Raw genomic sequence first — 19,990 nt, forward strand, 5'->3', positions numbered from 1 at the left:
AGCCGTTTCGGAGAAATATTCCTCACGGACATGATAACATGATAACATCATTTAATCGCATTTAAAGTTTTGCTGCTACTCTGGGTTACGCCCACTTTCAAACGCTCGGAGACGTCTTCACAAATACGCTAATTACTCCGAAACTATTTACCGGATTACATTGAAGTTTACAGACAATATTCTCGAAAATATATGTACATATATTCAAAAAATCCAAAAAAAAATTTAGATTTTTTTTAATTACAGGTGGATAACCCCTTTAAGTTTTTTATAATGCGCTTGCTTATTAGCTTAACTTCTGACACTGTATTCACCAGACTTGACGGCCTGTTACTATATTTTGTTTGCGAAATTGAAAAATTCCCTTCGGGGAACGAGCAATGAATTACTGACCAAATATATAAAATTCGCTAAAAAAAAACTGTTGGTAATAAGCAAACCGCTGCAAAACTACGCTAATTTTTTTCTTTCGGCTAAGTCGAAAATAGTAGATGTAAAAAATGCTCTAATCGAGACTGAGTCATAAATAATTTCTTTAGTGGCGTAACTCCTTAAATACAGAGTATATGTTCATATAAATCTATAGTAAAATGATTATGTCAAACAAATATATAATCTAGTGTTGCCAACACATATTTCCACGTTTTAAACATACCTAAGGGTTACATCCTTAAAATCATACTTTTCAAAATTACTCAAGGCAAGGTCAAGGCATTAAATTTTAACACTCAATTTTTTCGAAAAAAAAAAGTCTGGTTAACGTCTGTGAAAAAATGCTTTCGGACTACCAGGATGTCGTGAAACGTATTGAACGAATGAATGAAACGCGATGAGTCTTGGATATGCGTTTACGACCTGGAAACATACGATCAATGGCCAAATATCGTGGCAAAGGTGAGCCGAAGCCGAAAACACTACGTCAAAGCAGGTCAAAACTTTAGAATGAGGCGTCGTTTGTGTGAAGCTATTCGTAAAAATAGGCTAGAATTATGGGCTGACAACTTTTGGTTTTTGCACAATAATAATGCACTGTCGAGTTTTAAGTGAGTACGACGCCAAGTTTTCAACCAATATCGTGCCGCAACCAGCAAATTCTATGGCCGCATCAGGTAAACCATTTTGAGTTAATTGAAGCCATTCAACGTGAATCGCTACGCGCATTGAAGGCTATTCCGAAAGCTGACTTTAACAACTGATTCGAAGATTCAATTTCACAAATGTATTGGGGCCTAGAGAGATTACTTTGAGGACAACGACATAGATTTTGAATAATAAAATAATAATTTTAAAATTATGAACAAAGTCTTACTAATTTTGGCTCATAGTAGTATATAATAATATATGTATGTATATAACACAAACCTATAAAAACCATTATGTATACTTATACGAGTCTGTTATAAACAATATATAATAAAAGCGTAACTTTAATAAAAACTAACTTCACTTCATTAAAATTAAAGTGATTTAATACAAAGATGTATGCAATTTCTGTTTTTCCTCTCCCACAGTTACCCTCTCATAAATATTCCGCTACCCGGTACCATACCCACCAAAATTATGCTGCCCTTCGACGGCCGTTACTCACTTTTCGCAGAACAACCACAACAGAATGTCTCATTGGTTAGGAATTTCTTCAGCCCCCCCACTAGCAGTAATTTTAGCTATGATCCACCATTTCCATGGGCAAAAAGTTCACCTGTGTTCTACGTACAACAAATAATGTTACGCACTAGTGTGCTACCCTGGACCGAAGACATGCAGCTAATGGATGCCTATCGTGCGCCGCTTTACGAAGTTTTTAAATTGCTAGAAATTGTGCGTAATCATGAAAGCGCCGCCAAGTGAGTAACTTACGGATATATGTACATATGCACACGTGCGAATAAACTTATTTACATAGCTTTATATATGCATATTTACATAGTGAATGCATTTATATTGTTATTTGCTTGCATGTCTCATTCACATTGATAAGCTAATTTGATTGAAATTAAAAGTATTTATTTGTTCACTGCTCCCTTAGCAAACGCACATTGGAGCAATCTTGCTGGCATGTGGATAATGTAAAGCGTACGCGCGATGAAAAAGTATTATTCCCCGAATATAATTGCTTGTTATTGTCGCCGGCGAATTTATGGTATCAAGATGTGCAAAATTTCACGAATGACTCAAATTTATTGAACACCATCTTTCAATATCATGTAAGTATGTATCTGCTTATGAATGACAGCTGTATTGTAAAAGTGTTTATTTTGTTAATTTGTTCGAAAAACAATAAGAAATCAGGCTAATTCCCTTTGCAAGAAAAAATATAATCATGCGGTATGTTGCTCAGAATATAATAGTTTTTTCCACATAACGGTCATAACGGTTGTATCACTTAAAACTAATCGAAATAGATTTAGGGTTATAAATATATAAATGATCAGGATGGTGAGACGAATTGAAATCACGGTGTTTGGACGTCCGTCTGTCCGTGTAAACTGTAACCTGAGGAAAAATTAAGATATCTTAATGAAGCTTTAAAAAGTAAGGAGTTTGTAGATGAGCCTAATCGGACCTTCCCATATAACAGCACTGTTAGAAACTACTAAAGGAACGATTAATCAATACTTACTACTTGTAAATACTTTTGATGATGTATGTGTTACAGGGCTAAAATGGAGGAAATCGGACAACAGCCACACTTACTTCCCATACAACACAATTTACAAATTTATTTTCACTTTCTAATACACAAATTATGAACGAATTAATAAGAATCCTTAAAGCAGTTTGATTTGTGATTTAACATACTATTTAGTTAGGACTTTTATGGACCTATGATAAATTTATTGAAAAATTTTAATCTTAGATAAAAAATAAGAATCTAATTTTTATTCCACATCAGATTTTAAAAATGATCGGGTGATACTTTTCATGTTTTGATAAAACTTTTCATGTTTTGATAAAAAAAATTTTAATTAAAGAAGTTTATTAAATATACAAAATTTTCAAATTTAAAAAATTCACAATCCTGCGTAACGTTAATCTAGATTGACACATTCATTTGTTTACCCATGCAACATATAAATTGAAAAGTTGAAGATAAAATATCTGCGCACGCTTCTAATATTAAGCATTTACATTGTTTTCAACGTATCATGCTTCCCCAATCCTCAAAAAACGCTATCATTTCGCCTTCTCAGTTCATTTTATACCGAACTCATAGATTAGGATAAAGGATTTATTTCACACAGTTTTAATTATTCTAAATTACGAGGGTATATAATGTTCGGTTACACGCGAATTTAGCTCATTCTTACTTGTTTATTTTTTCTTTTTACTTCTTCCAAGATAGTGACAAAATTTTAGTATATTTTTTGTTTGAAGATAAGAAAAGTATCACTACAACCTACTACATGCCTAGTTGACTCATCTTTAATATGTATAGCGGTACTGACATACATACATACATACATATATACTTATATTCGATTTTCGCTAAAAATGTATGTAAATTGTATATTCTTTAACAACTTCATCTTTTTTCCAACACATCTGGTAAAATGATTTCAAACACAACAAGGTGAGCCTACGTCAGCAATTAATTGCCTATTTCGCTGACGTTTCGCTGTCTGCATCTTAAGTGTCTCCTGTTTACTTTTCTGAGCAAATATTGCATTAAACACTAAACGATATTTGCCTACTAAGTTTACCCAATTCTTCAATGTGCATGAATATGCTTGTTGCTGTTGACATTGTCGCTAAATATTACACGTACAAAATGATTAGTTTGTACCTGTATATAGTAATGATCAATTAAAGGTTGTTACTACGTGTAATGGTTAAAAGCATTATTATGATTTATACAATTTTATTTTTTAATATAATTGCACTAAAATTATAATATAATATAATTGTAAAAAATTATTTTACTTCTACAGAAAAGGAATCCAAAGATGTCTGACATATAATGAATAAACTACTGTAGGCAAAAAATAGTAACACTTTTTAAGTCTTTGCGCGAAAACCCTATCGTTGAAATATTTGTTTATTCTATTTTTGTCTGACTGTCAGCGACACCTGTGCCAAATGTAACATCAAAATAAGCATTAGTGTTTATTTTAATTATTAAATTTGTGTGCGTTATCAAATTTCTGTTTCCTCAACGTTCAGAATTTTGGAAAAAATAATTGTTTGTCGCGAGAAATTGATTTGATTGGTATAAATTTTTCAAAGAGGGTCGAGAGCGCGTTGACGACGAACCACGACCAGGACGGTCATCAACATCTCCTGATGGCCAATTCATCAATAAAAAAAAGGAATTGGAGCTTGAGAATCGACGATTAACCGTCAGAGATCTTACTGGCATCGATGGAATATCAGAAGCATCAGTGAAAACCATTTTAAAAGATCATTTGGGCCTAAGAAAAGTTGGTTCCAAAAACACTTAATTTTTTCGAAAAACAACGTCGCGTGAACATCTGTGAAATAATGCTTTCCGACTACCACGATGGCATAAAACGTATTATTACTGACAACCAAGTTTATGTTGACAGTTTTCTTCGATTATCGAGATGTGGTGCACTCCGCATTTTTTTCGACCGGCCACTATTATTTGAGTGTTATGCGTCGTTTGCGCGAGTCCATTCGTAAAAATAGCCCGAAATTAAGGGCCGACAACTCTTGGTTTTGCAACCACAACAATACACCGTTGCATACTGCAACGTCTTACTATTTTTTGCTCATGGTAGTATTTTTATATTTATTTTCCGAAAATTGTTCTACAAATTTTAATATTTTTTACGGTATTATCGATTTTGATTAATAGATAAAGACGTTTGCTTTGAAATCGTTATTGAGATGTGTGTCAGCCATAACCTTGCTATACCAAAAAAAGTTATCGAAACCTGGTGATTTAGAAGGCCAGTAAATGTCACTTTGATTTTATATCCGTCTTCCATCTCATTTTTGTGATCGACAGTTTAACTTGATTCGCATTGTGTCAGAGATCTCCCAAAAATTAATTCTTATGTTGGCTTTCAGACAGACACTACTTTTTGATTATTCAATTTCTTTTCATAGATCGTGGATGGATTTTTTGTTTCATAGCTTTCAAAAACATGTCTTAATTTCAAAGTTATTCAAAACCTATTGTACTCACCGACATGAAAGATAACACACCCTGTTGTTTACAAATATTTAGCCCTTTCTCACTTGCCTTTAATTTAAACTATATAACACTTTATATTTACACTTTACATAGGATCGGCCGCTTACACAGATTTGTTTGGATACTTGTTTACTAAAGGGCGAATATAATTGTTTTTTCATTTATTTATGATTATTTGCTAAAAAAAAACGGCACTACCCCATCTACTTAAGTTTTTCCCTATAAAAAAAATTTATTCCGTCAATTATTCTCTTAGTATAGATCTTTGTATGGAAAACATCTACATACGTACTTTGACATATAGACTTCCTCATCTTCTTTATTCACGTAAACACAGCTTATGCGGTTATAACCGAGTTTACATCAGCGCACCAGTCGTTTTTGCTTTTCCCTGTTCTGGCCAATTTGAGATTCCAAATGTAGCCTAGTCTTTCCAACAGAATGCAGGTTTTCCTCTTCCTCTGCTTCCCCCGGCGGGTATTGCATCAAATACTCTCAAGAGTAGGCAAGAGTTATTCTGCTTTGGATTTCGAGGCTAACATTTTTGTTGAGATAGACGGAATTATGTACGACTTCAAAGTTATGACTGTCAACAGTGACGTGTGAGCCAAGTCGAGACCTTCCTCATACCTACATATTTAGAAAATATATGCACAAATCGTTGTTTTCATGTCTCTAGAATGTCATCATATTTCTATATCATCTTCTAATCAGAGAGTTTCCAGCTAGAACTCCTACAACCATTGAAAGGTGAACCTTACTTAAAGCGAAGAACTCCCTAGACCCCTTCCGATTTACTACGGGCTCTTACGATTATATAGTTGGTAGTAGTTGACCAACGCTTGCTGAATTGGGAGCCCGAGCGGTCTAGTAACAAACCTCTAGCAGTAGCACGAAGCCAACGGAGCTCCTACCCGTCACCATTCCGCAATTATTGAGATTGAAGTAACAGTCCTAGCAAGCTTATCAGCCTTACAGTTTAGTAAGAGTAGATCTACTGCAACCTTTATGGTTAGATATTTCAATTAAATTAAAAAATAAGTTCATATACATATCTTCTCCCTGTCTCAAATTCCAAATAAATTCTCGATTCCAGTTACGGGTCCAGCAATAAATCAGTCCATATTTTCTACTACCCTAACCGTCATAAAGTATGTATCTTGATTTTGGTCTGTCCTGTATTTTGTGTCACGTTGTCGCAAGAATACTGGCTTCAAAAACCACATTTTTTTTCTAAATTGTAACAGGCAATTAAAGTATTTAAGCTCTTTTTTTATAGATCAATGAAACTAGTATTCTACAACACATGTTATTATCAACTTTCAGAATCTCCAAAAAACCAAAGTCTCCATCGCCGAAATGCTCTTCGGAGTACCAATGCAAGACAGCGGCTTCAAGCGTTATCCACTTCGTTCGCGTTCGCGTATAATACAATATGCCATCACACTGATACTGAAGCAAAACGATCTGGAGTATTTAAGCACACTAAAACATAAACTCTTCCAGTACTATCCGCCCCTGCAACTCAATCCAATAACAACGACAGATCAGCCAACAACAAAAGCCGGTGATGGGAAATCGGCCATCACTTACATTTTCTATCCAGATGAGTTCAAACTGTGGGAGTTTATGCCGTTAGCGATTGCTTTTGTGCTGTTGTTCATTTATATGTATTTTTCGGTGCGAAAGATCGAAATAATACGCTCGCGTCTCTTACTCGCAGTTTGTGCTGTTATAACAGTACTAGGCAGTCTGACCATGTCGCTGGGCGTTTGCTCATTCTTCGGTCTCACTATCAGTTTGCAATCGAAGGATGTGTTTCCCTATTTGGTTATATTGGTTGGTCTAGAGAATTGTCTAGTTATAACGAAGAGCGTCGTTTATACGCAAGAGACGTTTGATGTGAAGATACGTGTCGCCAAAGCGCTCAGCAAGGAAGGTTGGCACATTTCCAAAACGTTGCTAACCGAAATCACCATACTTACCATTGGTTGCATCACAATGGTGCCGGTCATACAAAAGTTCAGCATATTCGCCATTATCGGTTTGCTCTCTGATTTCATGCTGCAAATGTTGCTTTTCCCTACCATACTCGCAATGAATATCAAACTGCCCGAATACACTACCGAAGCAAAGCATTTGCCAAAAATGATGTTGAGATGCACAATGACCAATAACACGGCAACGCTACCGCCTGGTGGTTTCGGTATGCTGCCGAATGGACGTAATGACTATCGTTTCTACGATAAGAATCAGACGTATATATCCTTAGCGGGGGATGTCTCGACCACACCGCACCATGCCATGAACAACGGTGGCTTCGGCATGTTCCATCGTTCACAATCGCACCCAAAACTAACATTCGCCGACCTCAATACACATCCAGCGGACTTAACAGCAAAGACTGGAATTCAACCGAACAAAGATGGACGTATACCGAAGCGACTGCGCATTGTTAATTTCTGGGCGCGTACGCGCTTCTTTCAGCGTGCCTTCATGATTTGGATGAGCGTTTGGATATGCACGATTGTTTACAATTCGGGCTGTTTGGAGAATCTATTTGCAATGGATGGCAATCGTACGTCGTACGGTAAAGACGAAGCGCAACGATATGTCAAGACACACGAACAAAGCGCGGTTTCAAGCTTCTTCACAAATATGCAGCATGTAATAAATGGCGCAACAACAGCGGGACAGAACAGTGATGGTGAGGGCGGGGGAGTGAAGGGACAACGCGATAGCCGTATGCAGAAAGGCAAGAAATCGCTACATGGCAGACAGAAAGGTAAGTGTTATAATTATATGATTTCTAAATGTTCACGCATTATTGCATTCCTAGGCTCCGCCGGCGATGGATCCGTTAATGACACAGATGCCGAGCTGCGTCGTCTGCTCTATCCAGACTATGAAATGAATTATTTTCTCTCAAATTTTCACTGGTGCGCTATTATGAAACAATATAATATTTCGCTGAGTGGACGTTATGTAACTTTGCTACCCACTATCAAGTTATCGCATCCTATTAGCGCCGAAGCGGCTGTGCTCATACGCAATCCCAAAGAGAAGATAGCGCAAAACTTCCAATGGAAAGCGCTTGCCGCAGCACTTGATCCCATTGATTTCAATGACGATGAACGCCGTGAATCGCCAATGGTATTTCCAGGCGGCACACCACTTTACCCCAAAAGTCCGATGGAATTCTTTTTCGTCATTTCCATGTGTTTAATCAGCATTTTTGTGCTCAGCTACACAATGGTCGTTTTCTATCGTTGCATTTGCACACGCAACTATGCCGAATGGCGTTCCAGTTGGTATGAGTCGTCGGAGATACAACAGAAAACTGAGCATATACTCGAGGGTGTTCCCACGAAAATTGTCGGTCACAAGCATACGATCGAATGTTTAATAACCGATGGTTCCCATATCATCAGTTGTTGCCTGCGTGGTCAAATAAAGGTGTGGGATTCACGCAGCGGTGAGAATTTGACGACAATTCATCGTGAACATATGCAGATAGCAACAAAGCGTGAAGACGAACAGGTGGCGCTCGAGCGTTTACCCTACTCGCCGATCTGGTGTATGAACGCGTTCGATAATCTAGTGGCGGTGGGTTGTGCAAATGGGCGTATCGAGTTGTGGGAAATGCCAGACGGCGTCTTGAAGGTGTTTACTCAATTGAATCTTACATTATTTTAATTATTTTTGCTGTATTTATTTATTAACTTTTTGCTTGTAGTGTATTTCACCTGGCGAAGTGAAGTCCAATCAGGGCATAACGCACATCTATATAARTGGTGATCGGGTCATTGTGGCGCGCTTGTGTGGGCGCTTAGAGTTCTTCCGACTTGAAACCTATTGTAAAGGACAACAAATCGATTGGAATTTCACGTCGGCATATAGAAGAAGTAAGTGCAAATAGAAATACTTGTTTGCTTGGAGTATCTTCTTAGAATAGTATAAGTTTTGATAAAGAAAAACAAAGAAATGAAATGAAACATTAAGAGATAAGGGATAAAGATCGCTTATAGGCTGCGAATATTTTGAAAAATAAACAAAATTGGCGGAATAAAACACATATTCGGTTTCTAAGAGAACTTATTTAAGCACATTTCGAAAGACTGACCAAATCAGATTCAAGCTCTGGTCGAATATTTTTTTAAAATAATTTTTATACGATAATCTACTGCGGAAAAAAGGTTTTCATTTTACTGAAGTATTCCCAGAGGTTTATGCAATACCAACAATCTATTAAGGGTCAACCCTTTTGTTCTGATACGGTACAGAGTATATTAACTTGGTCATGAAGTTTGCGACATCTAAAAAACTCTGGAGACCATATAAAGTATGTATGTAAATGAACAGAGTAATGAGCTATGTTCGTATGTGTGTCTATACATAAGTACTCCCTCAGGTTTGAGATGTCGATACGAATTTGTTGACACGCCTTTTGCTCACTAAAACGCTGCATATTTTTCGGAACTACCGCTATGAGACTACTATAACAGATATCAACCATACAAACTGAACGATTAAAATAAACTCCTTGTATGGAGATCTTTTTATTTGACAAACTATCTTCACGATATTTGACATGGCTTGCTTTGAACATATGGGCTCACTATAGCATATACATCTGGCAAATCTAAATTCAAATAAAGATTCTCATAAATTTGTTTCCTATTAGGTAATCTAAAACCCACTTAAAAATTTTTTAAGTTCCGTTCCGTTGGTACATAGGTATAGTTGTTATAACATATACATCAATATTGGGTAGTATAGTTTCGGTGCAGCCGAAGTTAAAGTTTTTTTTATAATTATTTTTTTAACCTTCTTTCATTACTTACAGCGCACACACGCACCAGTTCAGCTGGCAGTATTGGGTTAATGCACCATACGCAACAACAACGCGGGTGTTTTGCTGGTCAATCGCCGCCTCCTTCTAACAAGGAAGAAATGAAAATCACCTTAGAAGCCGTGCGTTTCGCACATCAACAGCCCATTACTTGCATGGAGGTGTCCAATGGAATGGTCTTCACTGGTAGTCAGGATCACACACTTAAAGTACGCGACAAATCAAAATATCTTTAAATTTATTAATTTTTTTGCATTTCCTTCGCGCACTAGGTGTACAGCCTAACAAATGCCAACATCGAATACACACTACACGGTCATTGTGGGCCAATAACGTGCCTTTTTGTCGACCACTGGCAACCTGGCACGGGTGGCTCTGGTTCCCAGGATGGTATGCTATGCGTATGGGATTTGTTCACTGGCGCTTGCATGTACAATATACAAGCGCATGATGGTGCCGTCACGGCGTTGGTATGCGCACCCACATATGTTATTTCTCTGGGTATTGATGAGCGTATTTGTGTGTGGGAACGTTTTCAAGGCAACCTATTGACTACTATCAATATATTGAACGCTTATTCGAGTTTATTGATGTTGACACCATCGTTGCTTGTCACTTGCAAAATGGGTGAGTATTTTTCCTTTATGAAATATTTTGAAAAATACTAATAAAACCATTTATCAAACTTAACTAAAAGAGAGATGCAACCATATTTTGTTGTGTTTACAATTCTTTCGAATAAATATTTTAATTTTTAATTTCATCTGACTGTTTTTTTTTTTTTTGATTTGTATTATTTTTCTAAATTCTATCTTTCAGGTTCCCTCATCGTTTGGGATGTGCGCACTGGTGAACCAGCGCGTGAAGTTAAACTTGATCGCGCGAATTCTCTACTCTGTCCGAAAACTTTAATGCTCACCGGTGATGCTGTTGTATGCGACTATGGGAATGAGTTGCGTGTGGTGCGTTTTCCAATCGTTTCAGATAAATACAGTTGAACGAACTGCGCACTACCTGAACCTAATAATTACTAATAACAATAATCATAAGTGCGTCCACACACAGTTTTGATAGCAAGTTTAAAAAATATTGTCTATCTCAACTACCATGTACGTCCATAACTCACACAAATCACCAAATTGCCTGATAGCCTAAAGGTTGTGGCTGAAGCCTTGTGGTGTTTATTTCAGAAGATGACTGCATTATATTCGTTAAATTTTTTTTAAAGAACTTAAAGATTTCTCAGAGAGGGTACGTTTGTGTAGATACGCATACAGGCATCGCAAAAAACAGGATTAAACTAAATTAATTACATATGTTTATACAGGCAGTTAAGTAGTCGAATTCGGACTTGCTGTAAATTTTTTTTAGTTTTTTGTTTTTGGTTTTCAGTAGCATTCATAATCTTTCTACTATTTCTAATAAATATACACATATTTTAGACTGCAACTGTGTATATTTTAGTAACACTTTATTTTATTTTATCTTTAAACTCTTCTTCGCAATGGGGCTATTTTGCATTTGCCTTAAGAGTATACTTTAAATAATTGTATGCCTTTTATAGAACACTTTTTATTCTGAATGCGTTATTGTGCCTTTCAAAACTGAACTGACTTTCATGTTTCATTATAAGTTCCATTAAACTCACAACCAGTTCATTTAATATCCTACCAAAATTATGTTTAAGCTGATTTATATATAAGCTCAGTATATATAAAATACATACATACGTATGTGCACATATTTTTAACCCACTAATAGGCGTTTTAGCTTTTTATTTATATTTTTATATTTAGCCTTAGGTTTAATTTGGATATTGTAACAAGAAGACACTTATGACACATTTGTATACTTTTCACAGTTACAGTTTTCCGATTTATTTGAAATAAATTGACCCCAAAAAACAATAATTCATAATAAGAAAGTATATATATTTCTTTTGCATTTTTATAAGAAATCACCTCTCCCGTTAAGGAGGTTACGATAATCTATACAATTAATAATATCTACTTTTTTATTTTTTCGTCCGTTTGTTTAGATAGATAGATACATAACTGAGGAATGCACTGCGACCATAGGTCTATTGTGCCCTCTCCTAACTCACAGGGACTCGCTTAGCCCCAGCATATTGACGAAGTTCAGTATTTTGCTGGGTGCTAGCGAGGCGATGTGGTCCCTATCCGGAAACATGGCTCCAAGGGCCTTCGACCTGCGCMTACAGACTGCAATGCAGYCGATTAGCAGGTGCTCCGSGGTTTCAGGGTCCCTGTCGCAAAACCGACAGTTGACGCAAGATGACCACGTTGGTTAAGTGCCTTTTCAGCTTGCAGTGGCCGGTATAGAATGCAACCAGGATCCTGAGTTTGTTTCTTGGGAGGTTGATTAACGATTTAAATCTCTTTTGGTAAAACCGCCACCCCCCTCCCAACTCACAGCTTGGCATGATGCATACCGTGCGCTCGCTGCCAATACCTTTCCCTGCACACTCTTTCTTCCTTGCGGAGCMRCTCCTTCACAGTGTGGGGACCCACCGCAATGAATGGTTCGGGCCCAACCATACTGGTGGMGGCTGCGGAGCDGGCTAGCTCGTCAGCCAGTTCGTTGCCGGCTATGCCCCTGTGGCCGGGCACCCAGATTAGGTGCACCCGGTTCTTTGTAGCTAGGTTGTTCAATCGTTCTCTGCACTCCTGCACCAAAAGCGATTTGATCTCATAGGAAGATCGCTATGCGCTCGTTGCGATAGTTGCGGTGGAGGTTTATCTCTGCACACCGGCTTATAGCCAGGACTTCAGCCTAAAAAATACTTGGAAAGCTTCCCATCGGAATGGAGAGCTTTGTACGCGGGCCTACAATACCAGCACCTATTCCTTACGACGTTTTTGAGCCGTCGGTGGGACACCTCAATGTCGTTCCACTCACTCTTGCTCCCGAGGGTAACCTTAAACCTTTTCGTGAAGTGAGTTGATTTCGTAATCCCGTCCCTTAGGAGAAGGGCGATAGGAATGTCGTCACTTATCCTCTCCATCCGTTCCGTTTGTTTAATATTATCAACAAATGCATAGCAAAATTATTTTTCAAGATTTTTGTGAGTTAGGTTTATAAATCTATTGATATTGATTCTCGGCAAACACTAACTTTAACAAGAATATCATAAGCAGCGAACAAACACTTCAAGGTGTCTTTAAACAACTGCTCAACTATATATAATACGTGGATATATGTGTATTTATATATTGTACAAATTTCATATTATTTCTTCAATTTTACAAATTGCGACTCGAATTCATATACACCAATAGATTCTTTATTCTTCTGATCATATTCAACCCAATCGTCTTCGGATAGATCCACATCTTCGAATGTTTGACCATTTTCCGCAGAACGCACTATCCAGCCATGACGCGGTGAAAAGTCAATAGGCTCCACTCCACGGCAATCGAAGATCACAATTGTTTTGAACTTGCCCGCATCTTCATGTGTGTAAGGCGCTGAAAGTACACCATTCATTTAAATATTTTAAAAATATCTTTAATATCTTATTACAATTCGTTTTTTCCACTATATCAATGCTGTTCTCACGGCCACACATTTTACATTTCATATAAAAGTTGAAACCTTCAGGATTTCGTGCGTCAGAACTTGCTTGTATGCGCTCTGATTCCGTTATGTCGTGCCATTTGTCTGACGGCTCACCACAATTGGAGCATTTTATTTTCACAAAAAACGAATAATCCGGATGATTTGTTTCCAGACTGTCGATATTCTCTAAAGTAGCAGAGATTTGCAAACCAATGCGAACCATTTTATATTTATTGTTGCACCTATTCTACTTGTGAAGAAATTCTAGAAATCAACTTCCTTTAATTCTTTGCGGTATTTGCCGAGTTTTTCTACATACATTTTCCACGTAAGCAGCTGTTAACAAAATGTCAGATTGCAGGATGCCAATTGGGATGACCCTTCTTCATAGTAAAAAAATCGTCAAAATGAATGGTTTTTAATTTATTTTATAGTGTCACTAAGCTATATATTTTTTAACATATATACCACTTAATAGAGCAACAATTGTTAATAAGTTATTTTAACTTTCCAAAATTCATGCTGTTTGATATGCCTTCATTTGTTACTTAATCATCGTATACCAAAACTGATATATAAAAAAAAATTCTTATTAGAATTAACTGGTAACACTGACCCAAATAAATCAAACAGCTGACTAAACTTTTTTGGCATTTCCTTATCTGCAATAAATTCATTGTTTAATATTTTCTCGAACAACACTTTATTTGCAACATTAAGTTTATAAACAAAATAGCAAGTTAATTATATACCAGTACAACGGATCCTGTATTACGTGAAATGAAGCCAACACCGGCTGCCGATGAAATGTTCAGCACGGATATGGAAGAGGTATGATTACCGATGAAGATGAGGCAGCGCATAACACAGTTAAGAATTTCATCAGGATTATATTATATTTACACTGAATTCATAACCTATTTTGTTATGACAAAAACATTTTAAAAGGATTTATATATCTACATTACAGTCGGGAAGCTCCTCAGGTCTACTAATCGATTTGCCAACTAATGAGAAGCAGGTGCATGCCGACTTCTACAACGATTTCGAGGAGTTATTTGATGATGACGATGATGTGCCAGCAAAAACTATTGGTTAACCCAATATCAAAAGTTCAGTTTGGAAATTATGTTAAATATCTATAAGTAAATACTTTTAATTAATAAAACATTCATTTGAATTTTCAATACGGTTTTATATTTTCTTATATTTACATATACATTTTCACTTAAATTATGATTATTTTTGAGTAAAATAACATTAAAAGACCGAATTTAATTCACTACTTACAATATTTGTAAAATATGCATTCAATCATAAATTAAACTTAAAATAAATTAAAGTTATATTTACATTTTTTAAACTAATAGCTAAACAGAAAAGATGGACTAGCTAGTGGACCTTACGATATTAACTAACGAAGTCACTTTGAAGAAATGTTTTAAAAATTATGCTGAGAATAACGAGTTCAGTGACACCTAACTTACAAAAAGAATTTTTATTTTCATATGGGTGTATTTTTCTTAAGAATAGTTAGAATTACTAAAAAAATGCTACCTGTTAAAATTAACGTGCGTCAAAGTATGCATATAATAGCTAAAAGAATCTCACGGTACAAATATTGCACACTTGTTACCACAATTCAAATTACATTGAATAAGCCGATTTAAGTTTAATTCCCACATCACCTAAAATACAGATAATTCAACTCCCTGTACTTTTCTATGATTTACTGACTGGTACTTTTGAAGTTTTTAGTTTTAAGAGCGAACTTACAATATTAATTTTTGTGAATTAACTTAAACTTGACTTTTGATTAAAAGCTATTATCTGGATGAGATTGTTATTGGTCATAATTTGAATCTAAATTGGATTTTTAGGTGTTCAGAAGTTTATGTGCTTACGAAAACTGTTCAGTAGTTTCTTGATTTGTTTGCATAGTTAGAAAAATTAAGTATAAAAGTTATGCTTTTAAAATCATTGCCCCTTCTTGTGTGAAAACGTATTTCTTTTACATATAGTTTATATATGTCTAATTGTTTTTTTTACCATACTGTTTGTAGAAAAAAAATGCAAATAAAAATTTCAACCATCTAACGGTGGTCCTAAATACACCATTGAGACCTCAGTGTTCCCATATACCGCGGACACCGTTGGATACAGCTTTTTGTCTGGCAAACCTGTAATATATAGATATTTGTAAAGCATTGGAAAATCCAGAATATACACATCTAATCATATCTTTTAATTGTGGTTGTTTTTATAGCATTAGAACTTACCTTTAAACGCTACACCTAAAAATTCACTGTTTTTTTCGAAAGATAATGTGTTATCATCACAATCAAGTATGACGCGTATCCGTTCGCCGACCTGAGTTCAATTAACAAATAGCAAATATCAGAAAATAGATTATACAATATTTAATATGCAATCGATGTGCCCTACCTGATACTTTGGTGGATTATTTAACAAGGGATAATTTCCTTGCGCATCACCATTGTGAAGCAACATATTCTCCACCAAATTCCATCCCCAACTCTGATCGTCTGAACCCAATAAGGCCACATAACCGTGACATTGTAAAACTGCTTCTTTTGTGGATATACCAATTACGGCAACCGTGCCAAGTGGTCCTTCCCATATGACCTCCCATGAGTGCCGTCCTTGCCGAAACCCTATTTTTCCACGTGCGGCGTCTGTGCTTTGTGCAACGGGATTGCTTTAAATAATTTTCGTTAAAATTTTTACATTTATGTTTTGTAGTTTATTTATATTTACCGATGCAAAGTAAACCCATTTGGTTTTATATAAACATTACGTGAGCAATCATTTGGGTTCCAGGCATGATAATAAGCGCGTAATCTTTTTTTATAGGTAGTAACTGAAGACAACAAATCTGATTTTAGAGCCTCTTGTGGTAACTTTCGCAAACAATGCATTCGCCATACTTCTGAACTTTCATCATTCAGAAAATGGTACCAATTCCAGCAAACCAATGCGCAATTTTTCAAATCACGTAAATCCAAATAAGAGAAGATTACCTCTAAAACATTGTAATTCGTCGCAAGAAATGGATCAACCATTATGAGGTTTGAAGTATGACGGTTACTAAATACGGTATCACTCTCTGATAGTCTTCACCGGTTATAGATTGCCCCAAATAATGTGGAAAAGAAGAAGCTAGTAATGCTCCAATTGACTATTTTGGCTACTATTGTTAAGTATTACGAAGCAATGTGTTAACAGTAATTACAATTGCAGTACCTAGTTTGACATCATTCACACTTTCAAACGAACTTATCTTCTTTTATTAGTTTTATTTTGATTATGCATTTTCGGTACTTTTCACACTTTAATGAAGTATTAATTATATTTATATTATATAGCTTGCCTCATTTATTTGCATAGCAATAACTTTTTACAAATCTTTAACAAAACTAAAGTTACAACGCTTTTTTGACGTTTCTCTTCAAATCTAATTCGTTTAATTTTTACAGAATGACGTCAATTTTTGTGTCTTGGATTAACGGGTAGTTCGTAAAGTGAAAATTTCAATGAAAACTGGAGTCTGTGTTACCATTGGTCTAACTGAATTTATTTAAACCAGAGAACGTATATCATAATTTATGTTCTCTGCCATATTTTTCTTAAGCTTGGCAGCGCTAATACATTCCAATGTTATGTTTTTTCAAACTGTCAAAATATACAGCTTATTATTCGATTTGATTCACATATTTGCGGATAAGTTCATTGTTTTTGCACGTATTGTTTGGAGAAAAAAGTCTGAAAAGGATATTTTCCGTTGAAAGAAAGTTTAGCTAGACCAAGGTCGGGGCGTAAACAAAATTAAATTATTTTTTTGCATTTTAATAAATAACTCGCGATAGCAGGTTAAAGTCAATCGATAAAATCACTTCCACTCAATTAACATTTGGAACAAAGTTCAATCTCTTCGTTAGTGAAAGCGAAGGACCACAAAGTTTCCTAAACAATAATATGGTAGATAACGGCGGAGCTACAAATAATTTCCGAAGTCCTATATTGATGGAATCAAATTTGATGCCATCAGCAGGCGTGGCAACTGGCGGTGGAATACGGACTATTGGAAATAGCAGTGACTCACAACTGCACACACCCTTCGCTGGTAATGTACGTGCGTTACCTCCACCACTGCCACAAGCTCCTTATACTACCAACATCGGCTATAGTACCAACAACACTTATGGTGGTTATACAGGTTACAATAGCTTTGGTAACAGTTTTGGCTCATACGGTGGATATGGTAACAGTTATGGCGGTTACGGGTCGTTTGGAAGCTATGGGGGTAATTTTGGTGGTGCGTACAATCGTTTTGGTATTGGCGGCATTAATCCTTTGGATCCTGAAATGCGTTTCGTACAAATGGCGGAAGCGAGCGCTAGACCTGCGTTTCAAAGTATTGAATCGCTGGTATCAGCTATTGGAAATATAGCATCAATGCTTGATTCTACATTTTTTGCACTGACTAGTTCTTTTCGTGCCATATTGGGTGTAGCATCGAATTTTGGCCGATTAAGAGGAGTATTTGCACAGTTTTGGCAAACATTCGCCATTTTTCGTGGACTAACATGGATGTATAAAAAGTAAATTGATATTAATTAATAATTTTATTTTTATTGTTATAATCACATTGACGTTTGTGTAATTTAAATTGTAGAATAATGTACTGGCTTCGTTTATCAAATATTGATCCGTCAAGCGAGACGTTCAAACAAGCTTTCGCAGAAGCCGTCAATGATTCTTCACAACAATCGGGCGCACCTAAGTTACCTCACAAAGGTCAATCCCCATGGCCGGTATTGGCTTTTATAAGTTTTATATTTACAGCACCATACCTTGTAATGAAACTCTTGGGTACAGTTACAAATACAGCGCAGGAAGAAGGTATGTACACTTGTGTGATTCTATAAATACACTTTGACCAAGTACATACGTAATTATTATATCTATAATAACAAGATATGATCTGCTTATATCTTATCGTTATCTCTGATTTTTTTGTTTACAAATCAGTACACAGTACAATTATTTCAATCGCATATATTTAAGATTAGATAATAATATAAAGCATTCTACAGTTGTTTAATCATATTTGGTCTATTGCAGCGCGTAATCCGACAAAGTGGATTAATCCTATCGAAACTGTTGCGATGTATGATTTTCAAGCCAGAAATCCTACTGAATTGAGTATGCACAGCAAACAACCTTTGCTCATTGCGCCGAAAGAAATACAAAATACTCTTGGAATGTTGAACACCGGCTGGGCAATAGCCTGTACTGTGGACCATCAGAATGTTGGCATTATACCGATAAATTATGTGAAAAGTCCGCAACAATTGCGTGAAGAACAACAACAACAGCAACAAAAATATGAATATCAGCAACAGACGATGTCACAGATGGCAGAGCCAAAAATTAACAAAGCACCACAGCCAGCTTTAATGGACTTATCAGCTTCGTCTTTTCCGGCACCGCCCTCCAATCAACAAATTGATGGTACGGACACTCTGGCTGATTTTGATATTGCACCACAAACACTTGGCAAATCCATTGTCTCGGTATTAGCTCCCAGTGCCAGCGAAGAAATATAATGAGATTCACTGCGAATAGTTCAACATTGCATCCTAAATATTTTTAAATTTAACCGTAAAACGTTGAGAATTCCACTTGTTCTATTTAAAAAGTTGAGAACTAGTTAAAAAGTTGTGTACTGTGAACTTTGATCATTTTGTTGGAATATTTTTTTTTTTTATAGGTGTAAAGTAAACTTAAAAAAAATACATATTTGCACATAGAAATAAAGTTGTAGTTTTATATAAATGCCCAAATTTATTTCTAAGAATGACTTAAAAAGCCGTTAGGCTAAACTAAACTATAAAACAAGTATATTGTTTGTAAGACAAAATCACTGTATTAAAATTAATGTTATTTATGGCGAGTGGTACCCAAATAAAAAAATATAAAATGTGCTAGATGATATATTTATACATATTAAAATATATATATGTACATACATACCAATAAATGAACCTTACAAATTCGAACAATTCAGTAAACTTTTATTTCATTGTTATATTTTTACTTTGTTAATTTACCAAAACAAAAAAATATTTAGATAGATCTACTTGTACTTTACGTTAAATTTAAAAATACAAATCAGTAGAAAATCAATATTTCGAAACAACCGATGCCGTCAAATTTAATTTGACCATTGCCATAAGTCTTGAAAAATAGTTTCATAGAAATTTTTGTCAAATCAAAATTCAAAATATGTATACTTAAAATAAGTAGTTGGTTTTTAATTTTTATTATATACTCCTAAAAAATTTAAATTCGTTTAATAAACACCATAAAATAAATAA

General features: G+C 35.6%; 5 protein-coding genes across 9 annotated transcripts in view; 3 read left to right on the plus strand and 2 right to left on the minus strand.

Moving 5' to 3' along the window:
- LOC108968291 (sterol regulatory element-binding protein cleavage-activating protein) overlaps positions 1-11,937 on the plus strand; it is a 31,471-nt gene extending 19,534 nt beyond the window's left edge. The window contains exons 3-10 of one of the 3 annotated variants that reach the window (XM_018932210.1): positions 1,512-1,844; positions 2,027-2,204; positions 6,485-7,943; positions 7,998-8,821; positions 8,895-9,063; positions 10,005-10,219; positions 10,283-10,637; positions 10,830-11,008. In XM_018932210.1, coding sequence (XP_018787755.1) covers positions 1,512-1,844; positions 2,027-2,204; positions 6,485-7,943; positions 7,998-8,821; positions 8,895-9,063; positions 10,005-10,219; positions 10,283-10,637; positions 10,830-11,008 — 3,712 coding nt within the window. Of the gene's footprint in view, positions 1-1,511; positions 1,845-2,026; positions 2,205-4,671; positions 4,736-6,484; positions 7,944-7,997; positions 8,822-8,894; positions 9,064-10,004; positions 10,220-10,282; positions 10,638-10,829 lie in introns of those variants that run through there. The other 2 variants (XM_018932211.1, XM_018932212.1) reach the window with 2 other exon arrangements.
- Positions 11,938-13,077: 1,140 nt separating this feature from the next.
- Positions 13,078-13,939, minus strand: LOC108968289 (UPF0587 protein CG4646). The gene is made up of 2 exons (XM_018932208.1): positions 13,554-13,939; positions 13,078-13,498 (listed from the first exon to the last, which is right to left on the minus strand). Exons 1-2 carry the CDS (start codon positions 13,810-13,812, stop codon positions 13,260-13,262), a joined length of 498 nt encoding a protein of 165 aa, XP_018787753.1. The 5' UTR covers positions 13,813-13,939; the 3' UTR covers positions 13,078-13,259.
- A 284-nt stretch (positions 13,940-14,223) lies between these two features.
- Positions 14,224-14,776, plus strand: LOC108968288 (myeloma-overexpressed gene 2 protein homolog). 3 transcript variants are annotated; one of them, XM_018932205.1, is made up of 2 exons: positions 14,224-14,420; positions 14,560-14,776. In XM_018932205.1, the coding sequence occupies exons 1-2, from the start codon at positions 14,370-14,372 to the stop codon at positions 14,686-14,688; spliced, it is 180 nt and encodes a 59-aa protein (XP_018787750.1). In that variant the 5' UTR covers positions 14,224-14,369; the 3' UTR covers positions 14,689-14,776. The 3 variants fall into 3 exon arrangements, with proteins under 3 accessions (XP_018787750.1, XP_018787751.1, XP_018787752.1); XM_018932206.1 differs by having other exon boundaries at positions 14,365-14,458; positions 14,538-14,776; XM_018932207.1 differs by having other exon boundaries at positions 14,367-14,458.
- A 776-nt stretch (positions 14,777-15,552) lies between these two features.
- Positions 15,553-17,031, minus strand: LOC108968287 (F-box/SPRY domain-containing protein 1). Its single transcript, XM_018932204.1, has 4 exons — positions 16,368-17,031; positions 16,035-16,308; positions 15,869-15,959; positions 15,553-15,769 (listed from the first exon to the last, which is right to left on the minus strand). The coding sequence occupies exons 1-4, from the start codon at positions 16,670-16,672 to the stop codon at positions 15,675-15,677; spliced, it is 765 nt and encodes a 254-aa protein (XP_018787749.1). The 5' UTR covers positions 16,673-17,031; the 3' UTR covers positions 15,553-15,674.
- A 248-nt stretch (positions 17,032-17,279) lies between these two features.
- LOC108968297 (probable peroxisomal membrane protein PEX13) lies at positions 17,280-19,679 on the plus strand. Its single transcript, XM_018932227.1, has 4 exons — positions 17,280-17,417; positions 17,480-18,211; positions 18,286-18,512; positions 18,735-19,679. Exons 2-4 carry the CDS (start codon positions 17,586-17,588, stop codon positions 19,217-19,219), a joined length of 1,338 nt encoding a protein of 445 aa, XP_018787772.1. The 5' UTR covers positions 17,280-17,417; positions 17,480-17,585; the 3' UTR covers positions 19,220-19,679.
- The last annotated feature ends 311 nt before the right edge of the window (positions 19,680-19,990 follow it).

The sequence above is a fragment of the Bactrocera latifrons genome, unplaced genomic scaffold (assembly GCF_001853355.1).
Source record: "Bactrocera latifrons isolate USDA-ARS-PBARC rearing strain unplaced genomic scaffold, ASM185335v1 scaffold_209, whole genome shotgun sequence".
NCBI lineage: Eukaryota > Metazoa > Arthropoda > Insecta > Diptera > Tephritidae > Bactrocera > Bactrocera latifrons.

Excerpts from the sequence above, each read along its gene's own strand:
- LOC108968289 (XM_018932208.1), bottom strand. The coding sequence starts at position 13,812 with ATGGTTCGCATTGGTTTGCAAATCTCTGCTACTTTAGAGAATATCGAC. Across the intron at positions 13,499-13,553 it reads TATAGTGGAAAAAACGAATT|CGCCTTACACACATGAAGAT; the intron begins GTAATAAGATAT and ends GTGTACTTTCAG.
- LOC108968287 (XM_018932204.1), bottom strand. The coding sequence starts at position 16,672 with ATGGTTGATCCATTTCTTGCGACGAATTACAATGTTTTAGAGGTAATC. Across the intron at positions 16,309-16,367 it reads AATGGGTTTACTTTGCATCG|CAATCCCGTTGCACAAAGCA; the intron begins GTAAATATAAAT and ends AATTATTTAAAG. Across the intron at positions 15,770-15,868 it reads TTTAGGTGTAGCGTTTAAAG|GTTTGCCAGACAAAAAGCTG; the intron begins GTAAGTTCTAAT and ends TATATATTACAG.
- LOC108968288 (XM_018932205.1), top strand. The coding sequence starts at position 14,370 with ATGAAGCCAACACCGGCTGCCGATGAAATGTTCAGCACGGATATGGAA. Across the intron at positions 14,421-14,559 it reads TCAGCACGGATATGGAAGAG|TCGGGAAGCTCCTCAGGTCT; the intron begins GTATGATTACCG and ends TCTACATTACAG.
- LOC108968297 (XM_018932227.1), top strand. The coding sequence starts at position 17,586 with ATGGTAGATAACGGCGGAGCTACAAATAATTTCCGAAGTCCTATATTG. Across the intron at positions 18,212-18,285 it reads CTAACATGGATGTATAAAAA|AATAATGTACTGGCTTCGTT; the intron begins GTAAATTGATAT and ends TTTAAATTGTAG. Across the intron at positions 18,513-18,734 it reads AAATACAGCGCAGGAAGAAG|CGCGTAATCCGACAAAGTGG; the intron begins GTATGTACACTT and ends GGTCTATTGCAG.